This window comes from Haliotis rubra, unplaced genomic scaffold, assembly GCF_003918875.1.
Source record: "Haliotis rubra isolate DU_JTF1 unplaced genomic scaffold, ASM391887v1 Scf555, whole genome shotgun sequence".
NCBI lineage: Eukaryota > Metazoa > Mollusca > Gastropoda > Lepetellida > Haliotidae > Haliotis > Haliotis rubra.
In genome coordinates, this window is record NW_025767252.1 from 528,645 (window position 1) to 555,213 (window position 26,569).

At 39.4% G+C, this 26,569-nt stretch overlaps 3 protein-coding genes across 3 annotated transcripts; 1 reads left to right on the top strand and 2 right to left on the bottom strand.

The window, feature by feature from the left end:
* Nucleotides 1–2,141: 2,141 nt before the first annotated feature.
* LOC124253838 (25S rRNA (cytosine-C(5))-methyltransferase nop2-like) lies at nucleotides 2,142–4,604 on the bottom strand. Its single transcript, XM_046687688.1, is given in 2 exon segments — nucleotides 2,142–3,308; nucleotides 3,311–4,604. Coding segments are annotated over 2 exon segments (2,181 nt in total). The 5' UTR covers nucleotides 4,524–4,604; the 3' UTR covers nucleotides 2,142–2,340.
* Nucleotides 4,605–8,316: 3,712 nt separating this feature from the next.
* Nucleotides 8,317–18,212, top strand: LOC124253831 (NEDD8). Its single transcript, XM_046687677.1, has 5 exons — nucleotides 8,317–8,469; nucleotides 9,440–9,457; nucleotides 14,443–14,472; nucleotides 16,999–17,081; nucleotides 17,887–18,212. The coding sequence occupies exons 1-5, from the start codon at nucleotides 8,452–8,454 to the stop codon at nucleotides 17,969–17,971; spliced, it is 234 nt and encodes a 77-aa protein (XP_046543633.1). The 5' UTR covers nucleotides 8,317–8,451; the 3' UTR covers nucleotides 17,972–18,212.
* Nucleotides 18,213–18,894: 682 nt separating this feature from the next.
* LOC124253829 (adenine phosphoribosyltransferase-like) lies at nucleotides 18,895–26,154 on the bottom strand. Its single transcript, XM_046687675.1, has 4 exons — nucleotides 26,028–26,154; nucleotides 23,878–24,115; nucleotides 22,190–22,268; nucleotides 18,895–20,933 (listed from the first exon to the last, which is right to left on the bottom strand). The coding sequence occupies exons 1-4, from the start codon at nucleotides 26,108–26,110 to the stop codon at nucleotides 20,797–20,799; spliced, it is 537 nt and encodes a 178-aa protein (XP_046543631.1). The 5' UTR covers nucleotides 26,111–26,154; the 3' UTR covers nucleotides 18,895–20,796.
* Nucleotides 26,155–26,569: the final 415 nt, after the last annotated feature.

A 26,569-nucleotide genomic window follows, 5' to 3' on the forward strand; every position in this document is an offset into this window, starting at 1 on the left:
AGCAAGTCACAAAATCTACCATCACAACCAGCAAGTCACAAACATCTACCATCCCATCCAGTAAGTCACAACCATCCCATCCAGTGTCACAACCATCTACCATCCCACCCAGTTAGTCACAACCATTTACCATCCCATCCAGTGTCACAACCATCTACCATCCCTGACAGTAAGTCACAACCATCCCATCCAGTGTCACAACCATCTACCATCCCACCCAGTTAGTCACAACCATTTACCATCCCATTTTACCAGTCATCCAGTGTCACAACCATCTACCATCCCATCCAGTAAGTCACAACCATCTACAATCCCATCCAGTAAGTCACAACCAACTATCATCCCATCCAGTAAGTCACAACCATTTACCATCCCATCCAGTAAGTCACAACCATTTACCATCCCATCCAGTAAGTCACAACCAATGCCAGCTATCATCCCATCCAGTAACTCACAACCATTCACCATCCCATCCAGTAAAGTCACAACCATTTACCATCCCATCCAGTAAAGTCCACAACCATTTACTGTCCCATCCAGTAACTCCACAACCATTAACGATCCATCCAGTAAGTCACAACCATTTCTGATCCATCCATGTCCAAACCAGTTTACTGATCCCATCAGTAAGTCACAACCATCTATCATCTCAACCAGTTTGTCTGAAAACATCTACGATCACAACCAATGAGTCACAAACATCTACCATCCCATCCAGTGTCACCAACCATCCGTAGGTGTACCATCCCATCCCAGTTAGTCACAACCATTTCTGATCCATCCAGTGTCACAACCATCTACCATCCCTGACAGTAAGTCACAACCATCCCATCCAGTGTCACAACCATCTACCATCCCACCCAGTTAGTCACAACCATTTACCATCCCATCCAGTGTCACAACCATCTACCATCCCATCCAGTAAGGCACAACCATCTGCCATCCCAACCAGCAAGTCACAACCATCTACCATCCCATCCAGTGTCACAACCATCTACCATCCCATCCAGCAAGTCACAACCATCTACCATCCCATCCAGTAAGTCACAACTAGCTCCCACCCAGTTCATTGAAGTTTTATTCCAGAGTAGCATCGAGTCACATGGGTGTGGCTGAAATCAGAGATTCAAAGACTATGCCACAGCCCTTATCAAGTATGACATACTGGTTCTGTAGCCAATAAATCCACATCGCAACCCCTCGCTGCCCAGCTCCATACAGAGGATAGGTCCTGGCCTGAAGGCCTTGACTCAAGGTGTAAGGTTGGTTTTAACTCCATTGTTGACTGTATTCCAGATATAGCACAAAATATCAGTGTTTTGTGATTGGAAAACGAAGTGAATTTTTTGTTCAGTATGTTTACAGTATTAACAATCATCTCACATTGATGTAGAATCTCCTGACTGCAACAGAAGTAATGTCACATAACATAAAACCAGTATACAGAATCAGTGGGGGACCCTGGGTCTGAAAGGTCAAGCCCTGTTTCTACTGTCCTCAAACTTACAAGAGTTTAGGTCACCGTTATCAGGCCAAAAAGACTAAGATGCATCATTACATTGTGCACAATGTTAAAAAAACCTCTGGATTTACAAATATATGAACTACTTTAGACACAACCATGATTTGAGCCAATTTACCCGCCGGTGGCAACATCCTAGATAAAGTTTGTACTGTAATATGAAATTTATTGGCAAATAAGTAATTTCTGATTTGTATAGCAAGTTTCAATGAGTGAGCGAGTATGGATTTATTCCGCTTTTAGCAATATTCCAGCAATATCAGAGCGAGGGACACCAGAAATGGGTTTCTCACATTGAACCCATGTGGGGAATTGAACCTGGGTCTTCAGTGTGACAAGCAAATGCTTTAACCACTGGCCTTACAGTATTAACACTACAAATGGTTAATGTGTGCAGTTTGTGTGTATGGTCAGATTGTTTTAGATGTGTATCAAAATAGATTTTGCCAGGGTTCTATTAAAACAATTCCCAGTCAATCACTATGTATTTCTGTGAGACCTGCAACAGGTAGGTGGGTAGGTAGCAGGTAGCTGGATGGTAAATTTGGACTGATCTCTGCCCCATCTACCATCTCCACCTGCAGCACCACGCCACACACAGGACACATTAACAGGACAGTTTGTGGCTGTGACATTTAATTACTCAGATACAATACATGGCTCTCCTTCACGTTCAAGGTAACAATTACAAACATTACTTTCTCCAAGCATGATAAACAGTGACAACAAACTCATCTCGTCAGTATACCACACAAACTTCCAGTTCTATGTCCATCTCGTCGGATACCACACAAAGTCCCAGACGTTTCCAACTGCAATCAAGCAATCTTCCCCTTCTTTGATTTCTTCTTACCATGCTTTTTCACCACATTCTTCTGTCCTTTATTTTCAGTATCTACATTTTCACTTAATTTGAACTTCTTATTCTTCCCTGGTTTGAAGTTTTTCTCTTGCTTGTTTTTCTTTCCACCTGTAGTCTGAATCTGAAGTCCCTTCTCATGATTAATATCTCCACCACTCTGTTTCTTGTTCTGTTTTCCTTTTGCCTTCTTCTGTTTTCCTTTTGCTTTCTCCTTTCTGGTCTCCTTAGGGACCACAGATGGTTCTTCTACATCGTCGCTGCCGATTCCAGACTCGTCCGTCTCAGTTGTCTCCACCTTTGATTTCTTCTTTTTCTTTGGTGTGCTATCGTCAGTTGGAATGACGTTGGAAAATTTCTTCAGTTTTGCCACAAAGAACCCATCCAGATTGTGTGTGTGAGGATAGAATCTACGTGTGAGCTTCATCATAGGATGAAATCGGTGATCCTGGAACTTTGCAAATCCTTCTCTTCCGAAGTCCAACCCAGTGGGAACCAGCTTTACATTCCGTTTCTTCAATGCATAGTCAATCACCCATTCATTTTCTTCCACGAGTATAGAGCATGTTGAATATACAAGATAGCCTCCAGTGCTGGATTTAGCATCAATGGCATCAATCGCAGCGATAATGAGTTCCTTCTGCAGATGTGAGCACCGTAAAATATCTTTCTGGTCCTTGTTCATCTTCACTTCCGGATCCTTAGCAATAACACCTGTCCCACTACAGGGAGCGTCCAACAACACGCGGTCAAAACCCTTAATAATCTTTGGCACCTTTCTTCCATCATAGTTGCAAACGACAGTGTTCATCACACCCATCCTATGTAAGTTGCCTACTATAGCTTTAGCACGATCAGCGTTGGCGTCGTTTGCAAATATTTCACCTGTATTCCTCATCAGGGCAGCGATGTAGGTAGTTTTTCCCCTGGGGCAGCAGCCATATCCAGAACTCGCTCCCCTTCCTGTGGAGCCAGAGCCATTACAGGGAGGAAGCTGGAGCCCCCCTGGAGCAAATAGTGCCCAGCCAAGTATTCTGGTGTGGCTCCAAGGGGCACCTGTGTGTCATACACTACCAGTCCAACTTTTGACCATTTACCGATAGGGTCAAGATTAACACCTCTGTTTATCAAAGCTTGTGCTAAATCTCTCCTACGTGTCTTCAGCGTATTTGTCCTTATTGTAACTGGTCTCTGAACTTCATTAGCTTCAAGAAATTCCACAATTTCCAGAGGAAACAACTCCATCAGTTTTTCCATAAGGAAGTCATTGTAGCTGTAATATGAGCACAGGTCTTTTCTTAGCTGCATGATATAGTCATTACGATTCTTGCCTTCTTCTCTTCTTTCATTAAACTCTCTAAGTACAAGAAGAATGTCCTTCATTCTCTGTTGTATCACTGCCAAGTCTGGGGGCTGACTTGCTTCTTTCTCAACCTCTTGACCACTTGGCAGAACATATGTCTCCTTTTCAGCGATGTTTGTTTTCAGCTCTTTTTCAGCTAACTTCATGTCTCTTTTGTGCTTCTTTTCCAGTTTCTTGGATGCCTTTTCGATTGGCAACATGTCATCATCACCATCCTCATCATCAGTAGCATCACTGTCATCATCATCATCCCCGTCGTCTTCACTTTCATCAACCTCTTCCTCTGAGCCTTGGTCAGACATTTCCTCACCACTATCATCTTCATCATCAGACTCCTGTTTTGGCTTCCTTTTCGGCTTTAACCACTCCTTGTTGTCATCTGTGTAACCCTTACTTTATCATCATCACCCATCGTCTTCTTCAGAGCTGTATTCATCTTCCAGGTCGCTCCATTCTATGTCAGAATTGTAGTCGTCAGACTCTTCGTCGTCAGACAGTTTTCGCTTCTGAGCTTTCTTTTGTGATTTCCCACTATCTAAGCCCTTTTCATTCTTAGAAATCTGTTTCTTTAGTGACTTACTTTCGAGGAACTTCTTCTTTTCGGCTGATTTTATCAGTTGTTTTTCAGTTCTCTTTTTCATTCGCTTCTTTTGTCGACTGCTCAGCGTTTTGGGCGTCTCTTTTGAGATAAGAGCAGGAAATGTTGGTTCCTTTTGTTTTTTAGCTTTTCGACCAGGCCCTGACTTTACAGGGTTCTCGAGATTGCGTTTGCGACCCATGCTTGATGTCAGTATTTGGCAACGAGCACACTTTTCGAGCACGTGTAGCCTGTGCCGTAAACGGATAGCTTCTCCCGGTGATTGTCGTAAACAAGACAAGGGACCTTACTCTGCATGGCTTGCCGTACATTATACACACAGTCAACATTACTGGACCTAACACACGACGTTACAAGGAAAATGTTGTTGTTGGTAAACATCTCGGGTCTTTTCTTGGCCTGACAAAACAGGGAAGCGATGGGTTCCTTGGCTGCAACATACACACACTCTACATTAAAATGTATTTAACACCTTTCTTATTCAATGTAACTTCTGGATGATGAATGCCTTGTGTGAAACGTTTGTTTTTGTCTCTACACTTTATACGTTCAAGTTAATATTTTTATGAGTCAAATTGTATATTTATATATGTTTGTGAAGAAACCTTCACTCCTGATTGTCGACACGTCATTTCATGAGTGAGTGAGTAGGAGGACGTTCTTCAGTCGCAAGATGTGATGCAAAGCAGTATGAAATCAATCTATGAATATTTGATATGCATTAAAAAGAAAGGCCTCGCTTCGCCTTGTCGTTCAAATCTCCTATCCCCTCCTAACACCGGAAACGAAAAAGAAACGTGTTTCTGAAATGACATCATTCAATGTTTCCCCTTATATAGTTATAAACGCTGGATATACAAACACACGTGCACATTAAAGAAATCATCAGTATATCAGGTCATCTGTGTCTGTGGGTGTAAATGTTTTCACATTTAATAATTAATACATGTGGTATTTCACTCCTTCGTAGACGTGGAAATCCGGTGGATTCGTAGACGGATTGAGCGGTGGATTCGTAGACGTTATTAAAATGGGAAAAGGTTCAACCTCAATGATGATGAAAATCGACGAAAAGTGTTTGCATTTTGTGGGAAATAAATAAAATATATCAGGTAAAAGTATGATCGGCGGTGAAAATATATGCTTAAAATAATAAAATATGCTTCACAGCGGTCCACGTCCGACAAATTCCGACAAATCATAGGCCGCTAATATATTAAATTCAGTTGTGTAAAATTAAAAGATATGTACTAGGTAAGTATCGTCATTCAACGTTCAACTACGCAGACCAGCAGAGAAGCAGCAGAAAACACTTCTTAAGAAAACACTTACATCTCCTACAAAGAGTATTTCGCAATCAAAACCTCACCACTTCCTAAGTAACATTCACAACAACTCGAGTGAAACCTGTTAATCCTCCCACAACAATGAAAACAGTCGGGAAATTATGATGAGTAGACTAATTTTGTCTGATCCGTGTTACCTGTACAAACACTTATGGTATATAAACCTCAAGAAGGTAAGAAGAGATCATTCTTCAATCACACTTTCTTGTCCTTATCTGCCCTTAGTTTCGTATCACTGAAAACAAAGCATAACAACTTCGTTATATGGTATTTCAGCTCCTTTTTTCCATGTAAGCAATTTAAGTAATATATTATCAGAAATGTTAATGTGTTAAACGTTTGTTGATTTATAGAGATATCGACACGATGCTGTGTATACATGCCTGCAACGTTATCCACTGGAATTGCTAAATAGAGATATACGTGGTGCAAGAACTACTTTATCTTGTTTCCTCGTACCTTCCTGCATTAAGTCAAATATTCGCTATCAAGTAAAGATCGGGAGGATTGTGTTTGTTTGCATTTGTAGTTTAATGCCGCAGTTGGCAATGCCCTGGTGCCATACAGGCCTGATACAGCTTTTTGAGAAAGGTGTGTGTGTGTGTGTGTGCGTGCGTGTGCGTGCGTGCGCGCACTTTTGAAAAAGAGGGGGTGCACACTTCATTTGACTGACTGACTGAGTTTGGTTTTACGCCGCCTTTAGCAATATTCCAGCAACATCACGGCGGGGGACACCAGAAATGGGCTTCACACATTGTGCCCATGTGGGGATTCGAACCCGGGTCTTCGGCGTGACGAGCCAACGCTTTAACCATTAGGCTACCCCACCGCCCCCACTTCATTTTTTCGAACTTCCAGGACAAAAAACCCCTACCCACTCGTACTTAATTGACAGGACCCAAACATGTGAATCCGGTCTCAATGAAAATAATATTATCTGATAAAGTAAAAGGCAAATATTGTGGATGACAACTTTCTTCTTTATTGTATGTCACAACGTTTCTGGGCTATTCCTTGCCCCTTCGTCAGGTGAATTGTAATAACAAGGTCCAACATTTAACAGCATATGTATTAACAACATAATACGTATCTTATCTGACACATTAATTCTTACCTATGTGAGCCATAAGTTAAATTCGTTCAGTGTTCACTCTGAAAGTATCTCCTCTACCGCTACACACTGACAAAACGGATTTGATATTGTTTCAACTAAGAATGTGTTTCACACATCAGCTTCTGTACCGTAAGTATAACAGAAGTCACATCACCGACTGTGAAAACATTTTATTACACCAGCCGAGTGGTTGAACATTCCGAAACACCAATATACCACCACGGCAAAATTATATACTCCTCCACGCATATTCTTTGCTAGTGGTTCGTTCAGTTATAGCATACTTTATAAAGCACTAAGAATGCAATGTAAGGTTGTCTACTGGGGTGATACCGAGATTGATCATGTCGAGCCTCCCTCGGTGATCCTTTTCTCGTCTGTTGTATACATATTTTGGGGGTGGAAATTTGCCTGGACCTCCTGTCCCTTTGCGAAACAGTACTGTGCTGTATATTGTTGTTAAATGGTTCTAGTCTTGGAACGTTTTGACACATAGTTGGACTTTCGTTGAGCATTTCGTGTCGACTTTTTAGTTTTACGATTTCCGCAATTGATCTTCTATCTGCACCGACTCATTAGGGATGTATACGTGTATTCCAGTCGCTGTGTGGTGGAATTTAACAATGCCGATGCGACTTTAGCTCACTCACATAGTATATTCAAAGTGAATCCAAGGCGAGTGAGTGAGTGAGTTAATATTAAGCGTCACATCGGCAATATTGCAGCCATATCGTGACGATAACAATTTAATTTATATCAATATTAAAATCAATAAATTTAGAAACCTTTCCTCGAATGACAGTAAAAATACTAGATAATCACAGCTCTTACTGTAAAACAAGTACGCTATCATTACAATAAATCACTGGAGACCACAGTACAATATAAAAAAACGGGCTATAGATCGCCAGCAACAGAACGTAGATCACCATACGAGGGACCATGGGGACTTACAGTACCTTTGCTACCTACATGGACCTAGCTGGATTTACATCATTCCTTCAACTGCTGGCAATTGCAGTCAAATTTAGCCATAATTAAAAATCACAAAACTTCTACGCTTAAAATCCTGGTAGGTTTTAAATTTACTTTGAAAGTTTCGGGACTTGCGCACCCTCTCAAGAGGATAATAATTTCCAAGACATTTGATTGACTAACGAATTACATGTATGTGTTTCCTTTCTGCGCATAAACCGAAAGCCTACTCACAGACGACACTTTTTAACTTACAATTAAATTATTAATACATTGGGATGTTGTTGCGTTACAGCTCTGAACGACGTCATTCATAAATGATTTTGAATCGTTGATCTTGTGTCAAAGGTTAAATAATCATTCCTGTTGGATTCCACCCTGGTCTGTATGGATTCACTACTAGATTTGAAGCATAAACGTTTACGCCGGTTGGCACAATTTGCTCAATCCGTCACATCGTATTTCACAAACGCTTGCAACACAAAACTCAGTCGGAATAGTGCGTTTTCGCAACGAGTAAGAGAAACTGGTTGTCGGTGTTTCACTTTTCAGCCAATGATATCAGTCGGACGTGTTTGCTCCGTCACTGCTTGAGACACCGGAAGTTTCGGAAGTGAGATCACATACAAACATAAAGTCTTTTTAAGAGTGTCTAGAAGCTTCACGGTATCAAAATGCTGATTAAAGTGAAGGTAAATATGTCGTATTATATAATTTACACGATTTAGTGAAGAACTTCATGCGACCGTTTGATCACTGAGCCATTATAACCGGTGCCCAATGAACATGATTCTTTGAAATCGAGATTCGATTGTTAAAACGGTGATGTTGTTTGTATGTCATCGAGTCAGTCTCACTGTATAAAATACGCACGCCGCCAATAGAAGCCTAGCCTTTCCATGTTCTATATTTGTTATTGTATGAATTATTGACCACCTTGTAAACATGGATTGAGGTATTTCATTAAGATACTCGAAACGAAAACTTACACGATAAATTTTAGAACACGTGAAATCATCTTCGAACTCAAGTCATAGAGTAAATAACCTCCACATAAACAACAGGTACACATAGGCTACTTGTTTATTTGAGATAGTGAGTGAGTATGGTTTTACGCTGCTTTTAGCAATATTCCAGCAATATCACGGCGGGGAAGACGCAGAAATGGGCTTCACACATTGTACTCATGTGGGGAATCGAACCCATGTCTTCGGCGTGAAGAGCGAACCGCTTACCACTAGGCTATCCCACCGCCCCTTTTTGAGATAGTTGGTGAACATGGTTGATAAATAATCTAAAAAAAGGCAGGGTGTTCCTTTTTAACATCATTAAATATCATCCTATTATTTGACAAGATACTATTGGGCTATTTGTTGTGATGTTTACCTCATCATTGGTTACACATCTCACCATGATGACTGCAAGACCATCATGTGGGAGAAGGACATGAAAGCAACATTCAGTATGAAACTTTGTAATATGCCATATGGATCATATGTAAAGACATGTTTATAGTTGTAACTTGTATAACATGTTATGAGTTTTTTGTTTGTCATTGAGAACATGTACATTGTGTATATACTGTTGCTCAGAATAAAACATATGTTTTATTGTTTAGAATACCCATGCTTGTACCACTGAATCTTATGTATCTACTTTCAGACTCTGACTGGAAAGGAGGTGAGTACTACCCAGTCTATGTTACGCTATGCATTTATTCTGCATGAACTGAGTAACAGTTCCACTCAGCCAACCTTTAGAATTCAGCACCACTAACTTAACAATCACATTGAGCAACCACTTTTGAGCACCCACTTAGTGGATGGATTTAGCGCTATATAAATTTCCATTATTATTATTATGAATTATTATTATTATAATACATTATGATGTAATTTGTGTAATTTGGGTTTGTTGCAAAAAAAGCCAATGCCCTGTGATTCAGACTGGTGCTGCATGATCAAGTGTGCAGTAGCTCCCCTCAGTAATCTATCATTTCAGTGCTGTCATTAAGCCTGCCGATGTTGAGGATTTTCAATATCTGTATGCTAAATATGGACTGCAGAAGAGCATTTTACAACAAGCTCTAGTTTATAAAAGTACAGTTTTTCATAGTACAAGTTGATTCATATTTCTGTATCACCTTATTTTATGGGACTTACTGGATTAATGATGATAATCAAAATGCATATATTTTAAATTCTGTAATTCCCTTTATTATGCACAACAATGCAGTTCTTGTATATTAATCTGTGCTCCACACATCCAAGTGTTGCTGATTTGAGCACCGTTGGACATGTACATTTTAGCCACTTTCACCCATTTGTTCAGTAATGATTCAGTGTTTGCCATGACGCAGAAAACCTGAGTATTTGATCTACAATTTATCTTAAATATGCAGTGAATTTAGAAGCTTGCGTCATTGCTGACGCAATGCTACTGGGACCTTAGTTCAGCTGTTGTTTAAAACTACTTAGTTTAATGTTTGGCAGTTAACTGCTCAGTGCTGATTAAATACCTGGCCTGCCTTACCTTGTTTTTTTGTCGATATCAAACAATCACAGCTGATGTCTTGATGATAGTTCCAAACTGAAGTTGACTCCCAAAAATATGTTCATGACTCCCTCTCATGACTCCTAAATTTTTATGCCCAGGACGAACTCTGATGATTTGACAGCTGACTCTCCCTTGTGGAGTTACCAGCCATGCTTATGCTTTCCTTGTTCCCTAGTATGATCCACATTATTTTTTCTGTCACAAAATCAATCAACGAATGATTGAAAAGCACATCATTCCTGGAGAATTTCCCACGGGGACATCTACAGCTATACTGGCTCAATCCACACCACTCAGTATCTTGTAGATTTGGAGTAAGATGCGTGTGCCAAATAGTATAGTATTGTGTAGTGGTGGTGCTGTATTCTAAAGGTGCACCCTTCCACTGAATAAGAACACAATTTTTTTTCAGTATCATTAAGTTCACATGTAAGATTAAGAATCCATCTACTCATCTACCTGTGAAGGTCCGGGTTAGAATATTGGCCTTCAGTAACCCTCATTGTCGTAAGAGGCGACTAACGGGATCGGGTGGTCAGGCTCGCTGACTTGGTTGACACATTTCATCGGTTCCCAATTGCGCAGATCGATGCTCTTGCTTTTGATCACTGGATTGTCTGGTCCAGGCTCGATTATTTACAGACCACCGCATACAGCTGGAATATTGCTGGGTGCGGCATAAAACTAGACTCACTCCATCTACTCATTATAGGATATCATTCCATCCTGGAATAGTTTGAATGAATATCCCATCTTCATAAAAATAAAAATATTTTTTCTGCATTTTGTTATTGGGATAAGAAATAATATGTATAATGTAATTTTGTAAAACTTTCAAAACATGGTCTGTTTATTTGAAATCTATATGTAGTGAAAATGTGAGGGAGACCATATCTGTAATTCTGTGAAAAGAAAGACAACCTCCATGCTGGAGTGAATACAATGTCTGCCTCGAGTAAGGAAGGTGCATGGTTGGATTGCCTGTCCATATCATGAAATAAGACATTCAAACAAGGTTTTCATCGTTACCCTGCCTTGTGTTCAGCGTTAAGAGGATAAAGCAAGGACTCAGTAGGAAGTGTCTGAGTTGAGTAAAGTATATCAGTGTGTTGGTACAAAAGAACCAGCCTCTGTCTTGACTTAGTGACTAGTACAATCAGTGACACACACATACCCACACAAGTAGATACACATGTACATTTATGTAGGACAGCAATAATCTTGAACATGTTGAACACTCTGAAATGTTACATTTTGCATATAAATATGTCATGATAATTAATCTTGCCACAATATTTAGTCATTCCCTCTCCTTGTTCACATTTCTGAAATAAAGCATATTCTACCATGACTTCAGTAAACACTGGATTGTGATTGGTTAATTAAAGTCATTCAGAGGTATATAATCACGTTATACAGGTCTCTGTTTCCCTTACGCAATCATACATGGTTTACGGTAATGCACTATTTTTGTCTGCCCACCAACATGGCGGACACCAAACAACCTTCCGATGCATCGATAAATTAAGGCGATTTTGCTGTCGGAAATTACACATGTCTTTAAAGATGGATTTAGCGATGACGGGCTCGACTCACTACTTGCGTAAATCACAGCAATAGGTGTTTATACATACAAAAGTACTTTGAAAGCATGGAAACAAATATTCAGTCGAACAAGATCAAAACATCGTCTGCTTTCCGAATAAAAATTCAGCAAAAACAAATATGTTTACGTTGATTCTATGTTATGTCAGACTGCTAATTTCCGTGTTAAATTAATTATCAGCTTTAGATCAACGATATCGCCACTGATCTTGATGCGGTACGGAGGATGCATTAACATCGAGCGCCGAAGAAATTTTAATGCTTTCCGTCCACATAAATAAACAGTTGGGTTATCAATTCAAACAAAATGATATTTTGAAATTTGTACTGTTTCAAATTTAGCGGTAGTAAAACACAATTACAGAATCTGCAAACCGTTCTGTTTAGCCCAACATATTTTTTTGAAAGTATAATATCGTTGAAAAAGTTATTTAGCTTAGTCATGATCCCTCTTATCCATTACACTGCGTGATCTAAAGTAGTCTATTAAAGTATAATTAATTACCTTACCGTGTGTTTGCCAGAGGTACACCCTCATGTCCTGATCCATCCTTTCGAAATATCACCACAAATCTGGCTCTTTGTCAACAGACTCGCTTGAACATGACAGCGAATCCGATTCAATTTGAATTCACTACACTTTGAAGCCACTAGGTCACAAAACACTTTCCAAATGTAGAAAATAATATCCGTAGAATCGAATTTGAGCACAAAGTACACACATGAGTGTAAGAGTCACCACAGCTGTCGCCATGCAGAGACGAGAGGTGCGTGAAATCGTCAAGTTGACTGGAAGCAAAATTCAACAGTATCTAAATTCGGTACAACACGGACTTCTCGTTACAGCAAAAGCCTCTACTCTTAAATTTTGTACCAGTACCAGTAATTAGATATCAAAGACTATCTCAGTCATACAATCAGGTTAACCTTAGCAAACTGTCAGAGGCTCTCCTGTAGCATCTTTCCAAATTTGCCCGTAAATGTAAACAATGACTTCCGAGAAAGGTCAAGGCCATGAGGTTGCTGCCATTATTCTGGTGGGGAAAGGGTCTACGGTGGAATTTTCAAATGTGAACCAAGCTTTTAAACTTATTTGATATATGTTTTCCAACTTATCAGTTAATGATTGGTGATTGATGCATTGAAAAAACAAAACGTGATTTGTTATTACTGAATCTGGAGTTTGTTAGTCATTGACGGTTTGCCGCCAATCACCCCGTTTCCGGCGATGCCACTTGAGATTGGAATGTGAGGCAGCTTCACGCATTGACTTCGTAACCAAAGAAAGAGCTCCACCTGAAATTGTTCATAAAATTGCCATGGTAGAATGGAGATAAACCCACTGTGTGGGGAAATAAACCCACTGTGTGGGAAATCAGAGGTATATAATCGAAATTATAATAGCTCTAATTGTTCATTTTTAAAACCTCACGCTACGCGTTCGGTTTTAAATGAAATTTAGAGCTATTATAATTTCGTTATATACCTCTGATTTTCCCACACAGTAGGTTTATCTCCTAATTGTTTTTCTAATGGTTCTTCTAATGAAGGCATATTACCAGATTGATTTAGCAACTTAGAACTTGCACTTGTTTAACTTATTTGAAATGCAGCCTGAACCCCTTCCTAGGACCATGTTTCATCCTGGTGTTCTGTCATGCAGGCAGTGTTGTACTTGAACATTCACATGGTGCGAGGTCATTGCTCCTAATATATTCAACCTGTCTATAAAAATGTATCTGAAGCAGTTGTCATGGTTACAGTCAGTGTATGAAATAAGCCAAAAACCCAACCAGACTTCAGATTTAACCAGACCAGACACCAAGATATGTATAGAACATCTAAACTTTTACCAGACCATCGGGCTGGCTAGCTGTAAATTTAGACCGTCCGTCAGAAATCTAGCCCATTTCGGGTGGTCAGACGGGCCTTATTTCATACACTGTTACAGTCAGTATTGTTAAATGAATCAAACTCATTCAGAGAAAGAAAGTGAAACAGCACTGTTGATACCAACTGTATACATGATATAGTGTAGTTTATGAACCACTAACTATGTAGAATCCCATAATATAATGGTGGACAACCTGTGAATTTTTTCAGCTTATCCGACGTGTTCATGGAGATCACATTATAATTGTTGTACAATCTCAATATCAGGGATGACAATTTTCTGCCGATTGGCAGATTTCCACAGATTATATTTCTAAATTGGTTATAAATTGTGTCATTGAACCGCCCATTCGATGACACAATATTAGTTTTCTGCTGAGTATAGAAACATTTTCCTGTTGCCATCCCTGCAATATGTTTAGTTTGTGAAATATGTTATAATAACTGACATTTAGGTGTCATACATCGTCTCTTGTGTTTTTGAAGCATAATATCCTCATGTCCCTGCATCATCGGCACTGTGTACAATAAACACAACATGTATTTCCTGCCTCTCAGCCTGGTGTCATGGAAAGTTTCAACGACTTATACAACTTATGTTTGTTTTCCAGATCGAGATTGATATTGAGCCCACAGACAGGGTATGTATGAAACATTGTATTTTTGTTGATTTCCTGATGAATGATGTACAAGAAGCTGCTTGTATTATCTTGTATCAGCTGTGCAGCTGTCATGGCAGAGTGGGTTTCATGATGTACAAGAAGCTGCTTGTATTATCTTGTATCAGCTGTGCAGCTGTCATGGCAGAGTGGGTTTCATGATGTACAAGAAGCTGCTTGTATTATCTTGTATCAGCTGTGCAGCTGTCATGGCAGAGTGGGTTTCATGATGTACAAGAAGCTGCTTGTATTATCTTGTATCAGCTGTGCAGCTGTCATGGCAGAGTGGGTTTCATAAGAAGCTGCTTGTATGTATCAGCTGTGCAGCTGTCATAAGTCGTTGTATAAGTCGATCTGCTGTCAATATGAGAGTGAAAATCAAATCATCAAAGATACTGCTGTATATGAGAACTAAGTGATTTTTTATGGAAGGATGGTATTGACACTTTTAGAGTCAGTGTAAGTCCAGTATATACTGAACCCATGTGACTGTATATGGAAGGATGGTATTGACACTTTTAGAGTCAGTGTAAGTCCAGTATATACTGAACCCATGTGATTATATATGGAAGGATGGCATTGACACTTTTAGAGTCAGTGTAAGTCCAGTATATACTGAACCCATGTGACTGTATATGGAAGGATGGCATTGACACTTTTAGAGTCAGTGTAAGTCCAGTATATACTGAACCCATGTGACTGTATATGGAAGGATGGCATTGACACTTTTAGAGTCAGTGTAAGTCCAGTATATACTGAACCCATGTGACTGTATATGGAAGGATGGCATTGACACTTTTAGAGTCAGTGTAAGTCCAGTATATACTGAACCCATGTGATTATATATGGAAGGATGGCATTGACACTTTTAGAGTCAGTGTAAGTCCAGTATATACTGAACCCATGTGATTATATATGGAAGGATGGCATTGACACTTTTAGAGTCAGTGTAAGTCCAGTATATACTGAACCCATGTGACTGTATATGGAAGGATGGCATTGACACTTTTAGAGTCAGTGTAAGTCCAGTATATACTGAACCCATGTGACTGTATATGGAAGGATGGTATTGACACTTTTAGAGTCAGTGTAAGTCCAGTATATACTGAACCCATGTGATTATATATGGAAGGATGGCATTGACACTTTTAGAGTCAGTGTAAGTCCAGTATATACTGAACCCATGTGATTATATATGGAAGGATGGCATTGACACTTTTAGAGTCAGTGTAAGTCCAGTATATACTGAACCCATGTGACTGTATATGGAAGGATGGCATTGACACTTTTAGAGTCAGTGTAAGTCCAGTATATACTGAACCCATGTGACTGTATATGGAAGGATGGTATTGACACTTTTAGAGTCAGTGTAAGTCCAGTATATACTGAACCCATGTGATTATATATGGAAGGATGGCATTGACACTTTTAGAGTCAGTGTAAGTCCAGTATATACTGAACCCATGTGATTATATATGGAAGGATGGTATTGACACTTTTAGAGTCAGTGTAAGTCCAGTATATACTGAACCCATGTGATTATATATGGAAGGATGGCATTGACACTTTTAGAGTCAGTGTAAGTCCAGTATATACTGAACCCATGTGACTGTATATGGAAGGATGGTATTGACACTTTTAGAGTCAGTGTAAGTCCAGTATATACTGAACCCATGTGATTATATATGGAAGGATGGACATTGACACTTTTAGAGTCCATGTGTAAGTCCAGGTATTGACACTTTTAGAGTCAGTGTAAGTCCAGTATATACTGAACCCATGTGATATATGGAAGGATGGCATTGACACTTTTAGAGTCAGTGTAAGTCCAGTATATACTGAACCCATGTGATTATATATGGAAGGATGGCATTGACACTTTTAGAGTCAGTGTAAGTCCAGTATATACTGAACCCATGTGATTATATATGGAAGGATGGCATTGACACTTTTAGAGTCAGTGTAAGTCCAGTATATACTGAACCCATGTGACTGTATATGGAAGGATGGACACTTTTAGATGGCATTGACACTTTTAGAGTAGTGTAAGTCCAGTATATACTGAACCCATGTGATTATATATGGAAGGATGGCATTGACACTTTTAGAGTCAGTGTAAGTCCAGTATATACTGAACCCATGGAAGGATGGCATTGACACTTTTTAGAGTCAGTGTAAGTCCAGTATTATATATGGAAGGATGGCATTGACACTTTTAGAGTCAGTGTAAGTCCAGTATATACTGAACCCATGTGATTATATATGGAAGGATGGTATTGACACTTTTAGAGTCAGTGTAAGTCCAGTATATACTGAACCCATGTGATTATATATGGAAGGATGGCATTGACACTTTTAGAGTCAGTGTAAGTCCAGTATATACTGAACCCATGTGACTGTATATGGAAGGATGGCATTGACACTTTTAGAGTCAGTGTAAGTCCAGTATATACTGAACCCATGTGATTGTATATGGAAGGATGGTATTGACAGTTCCATGTGCTGCAGGTGGAGAGGATCAAGGAGAGGGTGGAGGAGAAGGAGGGCATCCCACCTCAGCAGCAGAGGTTAATCTTCAGCGGCAAACAGATGTAAGTATGTCCACTTGCTACAAGTGTCACTGAAGACTATACTTTAGTCATGATTCCAGGTTAGAATCAGTGCTCGGCAACCTACTCTGGTTGTGAAATTCACTCATTATCTGGTCCCTGATTTGGTAATGTGCAGGCAGCCATCACACAGCTGGAGTGTAGTTGGTGTTTCTTGTTGAACTCTGCACTCAGCCATATTCCAGCTATATGGCAGTGGCCTGTAAATAATTGAGTCTGGACCAGACAATCCTGTTCATCTATGCAACTGGGATATGATAACACGTGTCAATTAAGTCAGCAAGCCTAACCAACCGATCTCGTTTGTCGCCTTATACAAGCATGGGTTGCTGAAGACCAATTCTAACTGCTGGGCTCCAGATAAGGGCCGTATCGGCGTATGTACGGATAAAAAATATGCACAATACGGTAGCAAATAATTTAGAAAACGTAGCAGGTATGCACCACAGCAATAGTGTACGGTCTTAGAATCATTCACAGACGTATTTATCTGAAGAAAAATATTGTTTTTTTGTTATTGACCTGTTTACACAAAAGTAGCAATGTTGTGGTGCATATATGAAACGAAACACAAGATTACTGATATGCCATTAAATTCCACTCAGTACTCTAAATGTACTCTTAAGGTTTTCCAGTACTCCTGTAGTGAAAAAATATGGAGTACATACTCCTGATGTTGAAAAAATATCTGGAGCCCTGTAACTGTAATCTTCTCGGGTTGCTGACTGTGGAATTATACAGCAGGCAATGATGGTTGGTACTATATAAAAATATTGCTTGATTGCAGGAACGATGAGAAGACAGCATCAGATTACAAAGTGACAGGAGGATCTGTGCTTCATCTTGTGTTGGCTTTACGAGGAGGACATTAGTGACGACAACTTTGGGGTACCTGATCTATTTCACGGAGATGTTGCAAGAGGGGGGAGGGGGAAAGGCAGGTGATGCCGTATCGATCATGCTGGAGAAGAGCAGTTTTTGCAAGATAATTGAGGCGTGCACCAACTAGATAAGGGGTAGGGTGGGCAATTATTTGATTAATGTGGACATTTCACGTCTTGTGTTCTTTGGCTTTGTAATGATGTCATGATCAATTAAAATGTTGTACATGTCTTTTTGTTTCCTTACCTACCTACTCTGCTGTTCTGGGCAACCCAGGCGGAGATCAGATGGCCCCGTGGTCACTGGACTTTAAGCACACTGGATCTATTGGTTGTGATATTTAGGTGGTCCGTTTGACACCGGCCATGACAGTTCTCCCAAGGTGAACTGGAAAGATGACTAAAGATTATGCACTACTCGAAAGAAGTTACAAAAAGCACCCACTTCTTTCATATTATGAATCAGCTGTTTGAATGGTATATATGCCCTGGTCCCATTTCCAAAGGTTATGAAACATACCACTATTGCTTATTGTTAAAACAGTTGACATTCACAAGTTGTGGTATGGTGGTGCACGGCAGGCTTGTATGACTCTAATAGATTAATAGATCAGCACTTTGTTTCACTTTGTTGATGATGTTGATCATGCAAGGTGTTTGAGAGTGGGGTGAGTGAGTGAGTTTAGTTTACGCCGCACTCCGCAAGAGTTTGAGAGTGGAATATGTGTGGTGGGGGCATACCAGTCTGCACTTACCTGTGTTGGTCAGGGACAGTTTCCACTGGAGACAACATCATGGACATAATATACAGATAAATTATCTGTCATGGTAGTTCAGACCAGAGCAATTACTGCACCCAGTTCCACATGGATCAGTATGTGCATCAATATCATCAAAAACAAGATAACACCATCTTTATTCTCAAATGTTTATTTGATATCTAGATATATAAACCGTGTAACAAAGTAGAACATTTACCTCTCATACCAGTATACATCCACCACTGACAAATCCATACACAATCTACATGACACTGAGCCATGGGCGACATTGTGGGAGATATTTCAAAAGAAAATCTTCCATGTCATACAGACACCCATCAATTTATTACATTTGATATTACACGGTATTGTTAATGAAACAATCCTTATGAATGTCATGAAGTAGTATATTAAAAATGTCTTCTTCCCCTGAATAATTACTGTACTGTCCACCACCAGTTGGTACTCTTTTGCAATAAATACACATTTACCTCTCTGAATGGCTGCTTCTTGTCTAAATTTGGTACATCTGTCCTACCCACCAGCTTCAACTGATATATTTGACAAACTTCCTTTATATAAATGACATTAATTCCTTGAAAATAAGGCTAACTGTATAATCAGATTTTTTATGCCGAAAGAGTGAATGTGAGTGAGTTGGGTTTTATACATTTTTTTGCAATATCACAGTGGGGACACCAGAAATGGGCTGCACACAATGTGGGGAATCAAACCCGGGTCTTCAGTGTGACAAGAGAATGATTAACCACTAGGCTACACCATCACCCCTTATGCAGAAAGACCTAACATTATATATCCACTTCCTGATAATGGACAAAGGACAATTTATTGAATACAACTTCTTATTCTATTGAGGTAATGTAAACTATACTGAACAGCAAAAGAAATGCAACTCTGGCTTTTGGTCAAGTTTTTAAATAGAAGACAAACATGAACACTTACTTTCATGAGATTTCATTTTTTCAAAACTTGCGTTTCTTTTGCTGTTCAGGATCTTAAAGAAAATAGTGAAAACAGATGTGGGAGCAAGTCTTGACTGAACCAATTTCTGTCAGTGAGAAATCTTATGTAATATATATTTTAGAATACATGAACCACACATCCATGTGTACTGTAAGAAAGTTATGCCCAGAACTGTTCTATTTACAGAAATAAAGACCCTGCCTCCCACTGAATTCCATTCATCGTCATGTTAGGGAACAAAATACAAGGGTAGTTTACAGTTATTGTCATGTCTGTACCATACAGACAGCGGTCTGACATTACATTCATCAGCTGGGATTATTGTCATATGCTTGGTTATACCTGTGAGCGGCAGAACATATCAACAACTAAACACTGGAATTTGAAAAAGTGTGAGGAAAGAAAGCACCGATTAGTTTAATTTCTTCTAACAAGGTGAAACTCTAAACTTTTTAACTATCAAAATGTTTGATACACATAGTTTTTGTGATTCCTCATAAGATCTGTTTCACCAATCTCTGATATTGATGCATATGAGCTATTTTGATTTACAAGAATGACGGAACAACGTAACCAAGGACACAATGCCACATGGCAGGGAGGTAATTAGAACAGCCTCTGACCTCAGCTCATGATGAAGTAGCTCTAGAAGTAAACTTCATCTCAGGATAAGGAACTGTTGGTTTCCATAATCTTTCAACAAAGTATGGATGTATGTTCTGTTATCTATAGATGGAAAACAAACTTTGGATGTTTGCTCTTTGATATATAAATGTGTTTGAAAGTGTGATATATTTCCACATTTCATGAATTCTTGCATCCATATTACTCTCTTACATCACTGATATATATAAATGTACATGTAGCATGATATATTTCAATATTCCATGAAGGCTCTGAGTGTCGATTAACAACTGAAGACCGTTCATGACAACCTGCATCTATATAACTCGATTTTCACATCTAAAATGCCGCCATATAGCTGAAATATTGCTGAGTGCGGCATAAAACTAAATTCAGTCACTCAGTTACAACTAAATGGAAGCTGAAGACCTGTGTCATGTGAAGCATCTAATATTCTAGGAGAGATTTTATGGGTTTGTTTGACTTATCACGACCTTTGAGATCAACAAGTTCAATGACAACAAGACCTCCCAGAACGTCGGCCTTGATTGTTTCCATCAAATCAAATGCTGCCTTCATTGTACCTGAAACAAACAAATGGACATTCAGTTTGTATGGCAAGGAACCTACCACAAGTCCAGTAAAGCTAACAGAATACCTTGAAATAGGACACTTATATCACTGAAGATTGACTATTCTTTGCACTCGCGGAGGGGTGAACACATAAACTGGTGAATGTACTGTAAATCCACGTAAACACACATGGAATGATGCAAAGTTTGCACTATATTTTTACATTACTACCTCCATAAACATTATAATATATTGAAGTGAATTGTAAGGAAGTCGGCATGCTTGTGATGGTATATACAACAGCCTGTGATAAATGTATGCACATTTACAAACATGCTGCATACCCAGAACCTAACATTCTCACAAACATGCTGCATACCCAGAACCACCTAACATTCTCACAAACATGGAAATGCAGAAAGTGTATGGCAGGTAACAATCATCGTGAAAAGTTGGTCAGAACGAATGCACTATGACGTGAACATGATACACATCTAGAATACAGGGCAACAAGTACAAGTATTGGGTAACAAATACAATAACACGTCACCAGTTGATGTATTATTCATTATGTTCAGTGAAACAACATACATTCCTTGACAAGTTTTTGACTTGTTAATTTATAACATTACTGTCAAATTACAAGGCTGCCTGGCTTGGATATTTCATTTTGCATATATTTCCCTTTGATAAATAATACCAAATTCAAATAAAAATATTCCTTTAAAATATATATGAATATTCGATTTCTATGACCATGAATAATGATTAGAATGAAGGAATATGGTTTGACTGACTGTAATGGTTGTCAGAAGAGCCATGTAAAGTTAGATGTGCCATGGTGATTGGCACTCAATCAACTACAGAGTGCTGCGGCTCTTACTCTAACGCATATGATCTCATGGCAAGTATGGATACAACTATTGGATAATGTGTACATGCCATCTGTGTGCATGAATACTGTGTGTACAAGCCATCTCTGTATGTGTGCGCACGCGTGCCGTGTGTGTGCGTGCATGCTGTGTGTAGATGCCATATGTGTGTGTGCACGCGTGCCATGTGTCTGCGTGCATGCTGTGTGTGTGTACATGCCATCTGTGTGTGTGTAGCACCACGTGTTGTGTGTGTGCGTGCATGCTGTGTGTGTACATTCCATCTCTGTATGTGTGTATGCATGTGTGACATGCCATCTCTGTATCACATTCCAATGAGGATAAATAATTTACAATCTTCTGTTTAAAGAATCTCAGAATGACCTTGACCTTACCTCCGGTTGCCATGAGGTCATCAACAATCACAACCTTTTGTCCAGGCTTGATGGAATCTTGCTGAACCTCAAAACAGTCCTGCAAAACAACATCAATCTTCTAAAACAACCTCAAAACAGTCCTGCAAAACAACATCAATCTTCTAAAACAACCTCAAAACAGTCCTGCAAAACAACACCTATCTTCTAAAACAACCTCAAAACAGTCCTGCAAAACAACATCAATCTTCCAAAACAACATCAAAACAGTCCTGCAAAACAACATCAATCTTCTAAAACAACATCAATCTTCTAAAACAACATCAATCTTCTAAAACAACATCAATCTTCCAAAACAACCTCAAAACAGTCCTGCAAAACAACACCTATCTTCTAAAACAACCTCAAAACAGTCCTGCAAAACAACACCTATCTTCTAAAACAACCTCAAAACAGTCCTGCAAAACAACACCTATCTTCTAAAACAACCTCAAAACAGTCCTGCAAAACAACACCTATCTTCTAAAACAACCTCAAAACAGACCTGCAAAACACCTATCTTCTAAAACAACCTCAAAACAGTCCTGCAAAACAACACCTATCTTCCAAAACAACCTCAAAACAGTCCTGCAAAACAACACCTATCTTCTAAAACAACCTCAAAACAGACCTGCAAAACAACACCTATCTTCTAAAACAACCTCAAAACAGTCCTGCAAAACAACACCTATCTTCCAAAACAACATCAATCTTCCAAAACAACATCAAAACAGTCCTGCAAAACAACATCAATCTTCCAAAACAACATCAATCTTCCAAAACAACATCAAAACAGTCCTGCAAAACAACATCAATCTTCCAAAACAACATCAAAACAGTCCTGCAAAACAACATCAATCACATCAAACAGTCCTGCAAAACAACATCAATCTTCCAAAACAACATCGAAACAATCCTGCATAACACATCAATCTTCAAAAACAACATACATCCAGCTGTATGGGGGTGTTCTGTGAATATCAATACTAGAAATTTCATGGGTAATTCTTGTACAGTGTGATAGATGTACATGTCAGGTTGCCAGGAGTATGGTTGCAGATATATGGTCACAATGAATTAATGATTCTGCTCAAATCTTTGGCAGGTAACCTTCTACAACTGTTAAAATCTTCCTTATAGGGAAATTCATGTTTTAAAATGGCCCAATATATTATAATGAGACTGGTATATTACTCATACCTTGCAACATTCACAAACAGTACAAGAATGTCAATGCCAATAGATTGATACATTCCTGAAATCTTGATGTGCAGGTTAAAGATGTAATGGGTTCAGAAATTTCTAACAGGCTGGGAGGCTTGTAATAGAGCTTGTACATTTCTAACAGGGTTAATAAATACATAGGAATCGTACATTTCTACAAAGAATGGTAATTTTCTAATATGGCTGGCAACTTTCTTATAGGGCAGGCCAAGCTGATATTCCAGACAACTAGCCAATATGCCCAGAACGTTTCTAACATGGCTGATTCCTCATACAGCAAGAGATTTACACTGATTGAGCAGAATGATGGAAAGTGTTCAGTTGTAAAGGTTGAATTTGGAATAGGACTACTTGAAGACTTAAGTAAAACAACATAGCATCGTCCACTTGAAGAAGAGAGACTACAGTCCACCAGTATTACCTGTCTGAAAGATTCAGTAAGTTACCTCGCCATATTCTAGTTGATATGTCACTTTCTCCGTCAAGCCTGGTAACTTTCCCTTCTTTCTGATCGGCACGAAACCTATGTTGAGGTTCTGAGCCAGGATTGGTCCAAACAAAAAGCCTCTGGATTCGAGGCCGACGATGATCTCAACTCCTGTACACTGTGACTGAAGATATTCCGTCATGATGTCCAGAAGCTGTTTGAAGACAGGCGGATTTCTTAGAACAGGAAATATATCCCTGGAAGTAAACGGTATCATTTGACATGAAAAGTTGTAGTGAGGATCTGTTGCTCAGGCCTACAGTCAACAATATTCCAAGTCAAAGGGACACCAATGGCCATCTGTGCAACCTCCAGTTCTGTGAGTGAGTGAGTGAGTGAGCTAGCTAAACCCTGTATGTTGCAGCAGGAGAGTTACGACATAATTGTTGCTGAGATCTATCTGTAGAGGATCAATGGCCATATATACTGTAATGATTATACCATAGAGTGGTGGATATGCATTATGTCTCTGTTTATGACCAGGGATGATTAGTAAAGTTTTGTTTTCCTCAAAGGGATTCATCAGATCAAGTTTTAAAGAAGTTGCTCACCACCACTGGAAGCTAACATCTGTATGATATTCATACAGGCAGCTGTGTGATGTTTATACATTTATCATCCAAAACTGTGTTCCACAGGAGATATCGCTTGTGTGAGATCAAACGATATCTCCTAGGAGATATCGTTTTGACAGTAGATTTTGTACAATGCCCTGACAATGCTATGACGTCATGTACTTGATGACGTCACAATGCTATGACACCGATGCACTGCAAGTCTAATGGCAGTACCATGTTCAGAGATGTACCTTTTTCATTGAAAATTAATGAAGAGTGATTTTGGATGATAAATAGAATCTCACCCTCGTGTCTTCTGATATCAAATATATCAACACTCGTTGATAAAGTAAAAATATCCTCGGCAAGCCTCGGATATTTGTAACTTTAACAACTCGTGTTGATATAATTGATATCAGAAGACACTTGGGTGAGATTCTCTATATATCACCTTCATCAGTCACGTACTTATACATGATGCTGGCTGCAAGGTTCACTCTGGTTCATCATGTCAGCACAGCTAAGAAATATTGATTACTCCTCCCTGACGCATACAATAAGCGCTCCCTAAGACGTGCGTGTGCATGGGCAACCACATGTCACATGAAAGTGTACTAGACTCATGGTCAATACATTCAGTGGAAACACACCATTGTTTGGTCATTTCGAAACACATCACACTTCAGTGTTTTTTACACCATGAAGATTAGGTTAGATATGGTCTTCATTTTGTTGCAAGATACAACTTAACATAATGGGTGTGTCAGGTTGATGACTTGCTGGATGCATTGCATTGTAAATATTGACAGACAGCACCCTCACACATGTAAGAAATAATATTGTGCTGTGACTCTCTTTGGTCAGTTCAACTTTACCATGTTTGAATTCCGTTCCTTTACTTGATGCAGTATTTCCCTATTTGGCATCATGCTGATGTACATGGTCTGCCAGTGTCAAAACTTTGTCTCAAGACCGACCAAGTACCTATACTGGTCCCGTGGTACTACTGCCATCTGGCTTTGCTTTGTTACTGTTAGATCAACACGAACTGTTTTGCTATCTGCATGGAAGAAATATCTCGTACTTTTTCCTATATTTCCTAAACTAAAGGAAAATCTAAAATCATGCTTTCTTTTGTTGCACAATATTCAAGAGAGTCTCACCACCCTTACGTAGAGTGTTTAGAGGTTGACATGTTACGGGTGTAGTTAAACATTAATAAACCAGCCTTGGTTGGAGAGCTTTTTAATTTTATCTCAGAATTTAGGTGTTTACATAACATTTCGTCTGAGCATGTAACCGCAGCAGAGACTTTGATTAATTAAATTGTGTAAAATAATGTCTGGACTGGTACACGATCAACAAGAAGTCAATAAACAATAAAAATATGATATACACACTTAACCCAACCTAAACAGGGCCCCGTGCTCTAAATTCGTACTGCAGCTTGTAACCTATGTGGCACACTAAATATCCACCTTAAACGACAATGACATTCGTGATAAAATAGTACATAGAGGGTTAGCTTTCCGTGTCATTCAACGCTTCGTACCTGAATAAAATCCCTGGCTTCGGGAAGTCAGGGTGCGCTGCAATACTCGCCTTCACGTTCTGAAGTCTCCTGTCCTCTGCCATGTTGCTCTCTTCTCTCCTACAGTCCGTTTCAATATAGCAGGGAGCCTTACCAAGCTTCCAGGGGCCCGTTTCACAAAGCGATCGTAGCGCTACGACTGTCGTAAGACTATGATAAAGTATGGGAGTTACGATCACCTTATTGCTACGATCGCTTTGTGAAACGGGGCCCTTAACAGTAGCTAATCTTTGCTGCTGTAGTTATGTGACAAAACGAATGCTTTAAAAAAAAGAAGATAAATATGCTTTGTCATCCGTATTAGAATCAATCTTTAGCAACGCATGCTTGTCGTAAGACGCGGCCAATCACATGGCGTGGCCAGACTGGCTGCCTTGGTCGACACATGGACCGGTATCAGCGTAGATCGATGTTCATGATGTCATTCATTGGACTGTCTGGTCCAGGTTAGATTATGTACTGACCGCCACCATAATAATTATAGCTCATTGTAGTCAACAAAC

What these genes read in the sequence shown, in the direction of transcription:
- LOC124253831 (XM_046687677.1), top strand. An exon ending in ATATTGAGCCCACAGACAGG is followed by an intron (nt 14,473 to 16,998) that starts GTATGTATGAAA and finishes CATGTGCTGCAG; the next exon opens with GTGGAGAGGATCAAGGAGAG. An exon ending in ATCTTCAGCGGCAAACAGAT is followed by an intron (nt 17,082 to 17,886) that starts GTAAGTATGTCC and finishes GCTTGATTGCAG; the next exon opens with GAACGATGAGAAGACAGCAT.
- LOC124253829 (XM_046687675.1), bottom strand. Translation starts at nt 26,110, where the DNA reads ATGGCAGAGGACAGGAGACTTCAGAACGTGAAGGCGAGTATTGCAGCG. An exon ending in AAGCCAGGGATTTTATTCAG is followed by an intron (nt 24,116 to 26,027) that starts GTACGAAGCGTT and finishes GTTTACTTCCAG; the next exon opens with GGATATATTTCCTGTTCTAA. An exon ending in ATCAACTAGAATATGGCGAG is followed by an intron (nt 22,269 to 23,877) that starts GTAACTTACTGA and finishes GTTGTTTTGCAG; the next exon opens with GACTGTTTTGAGGTTCAGCA.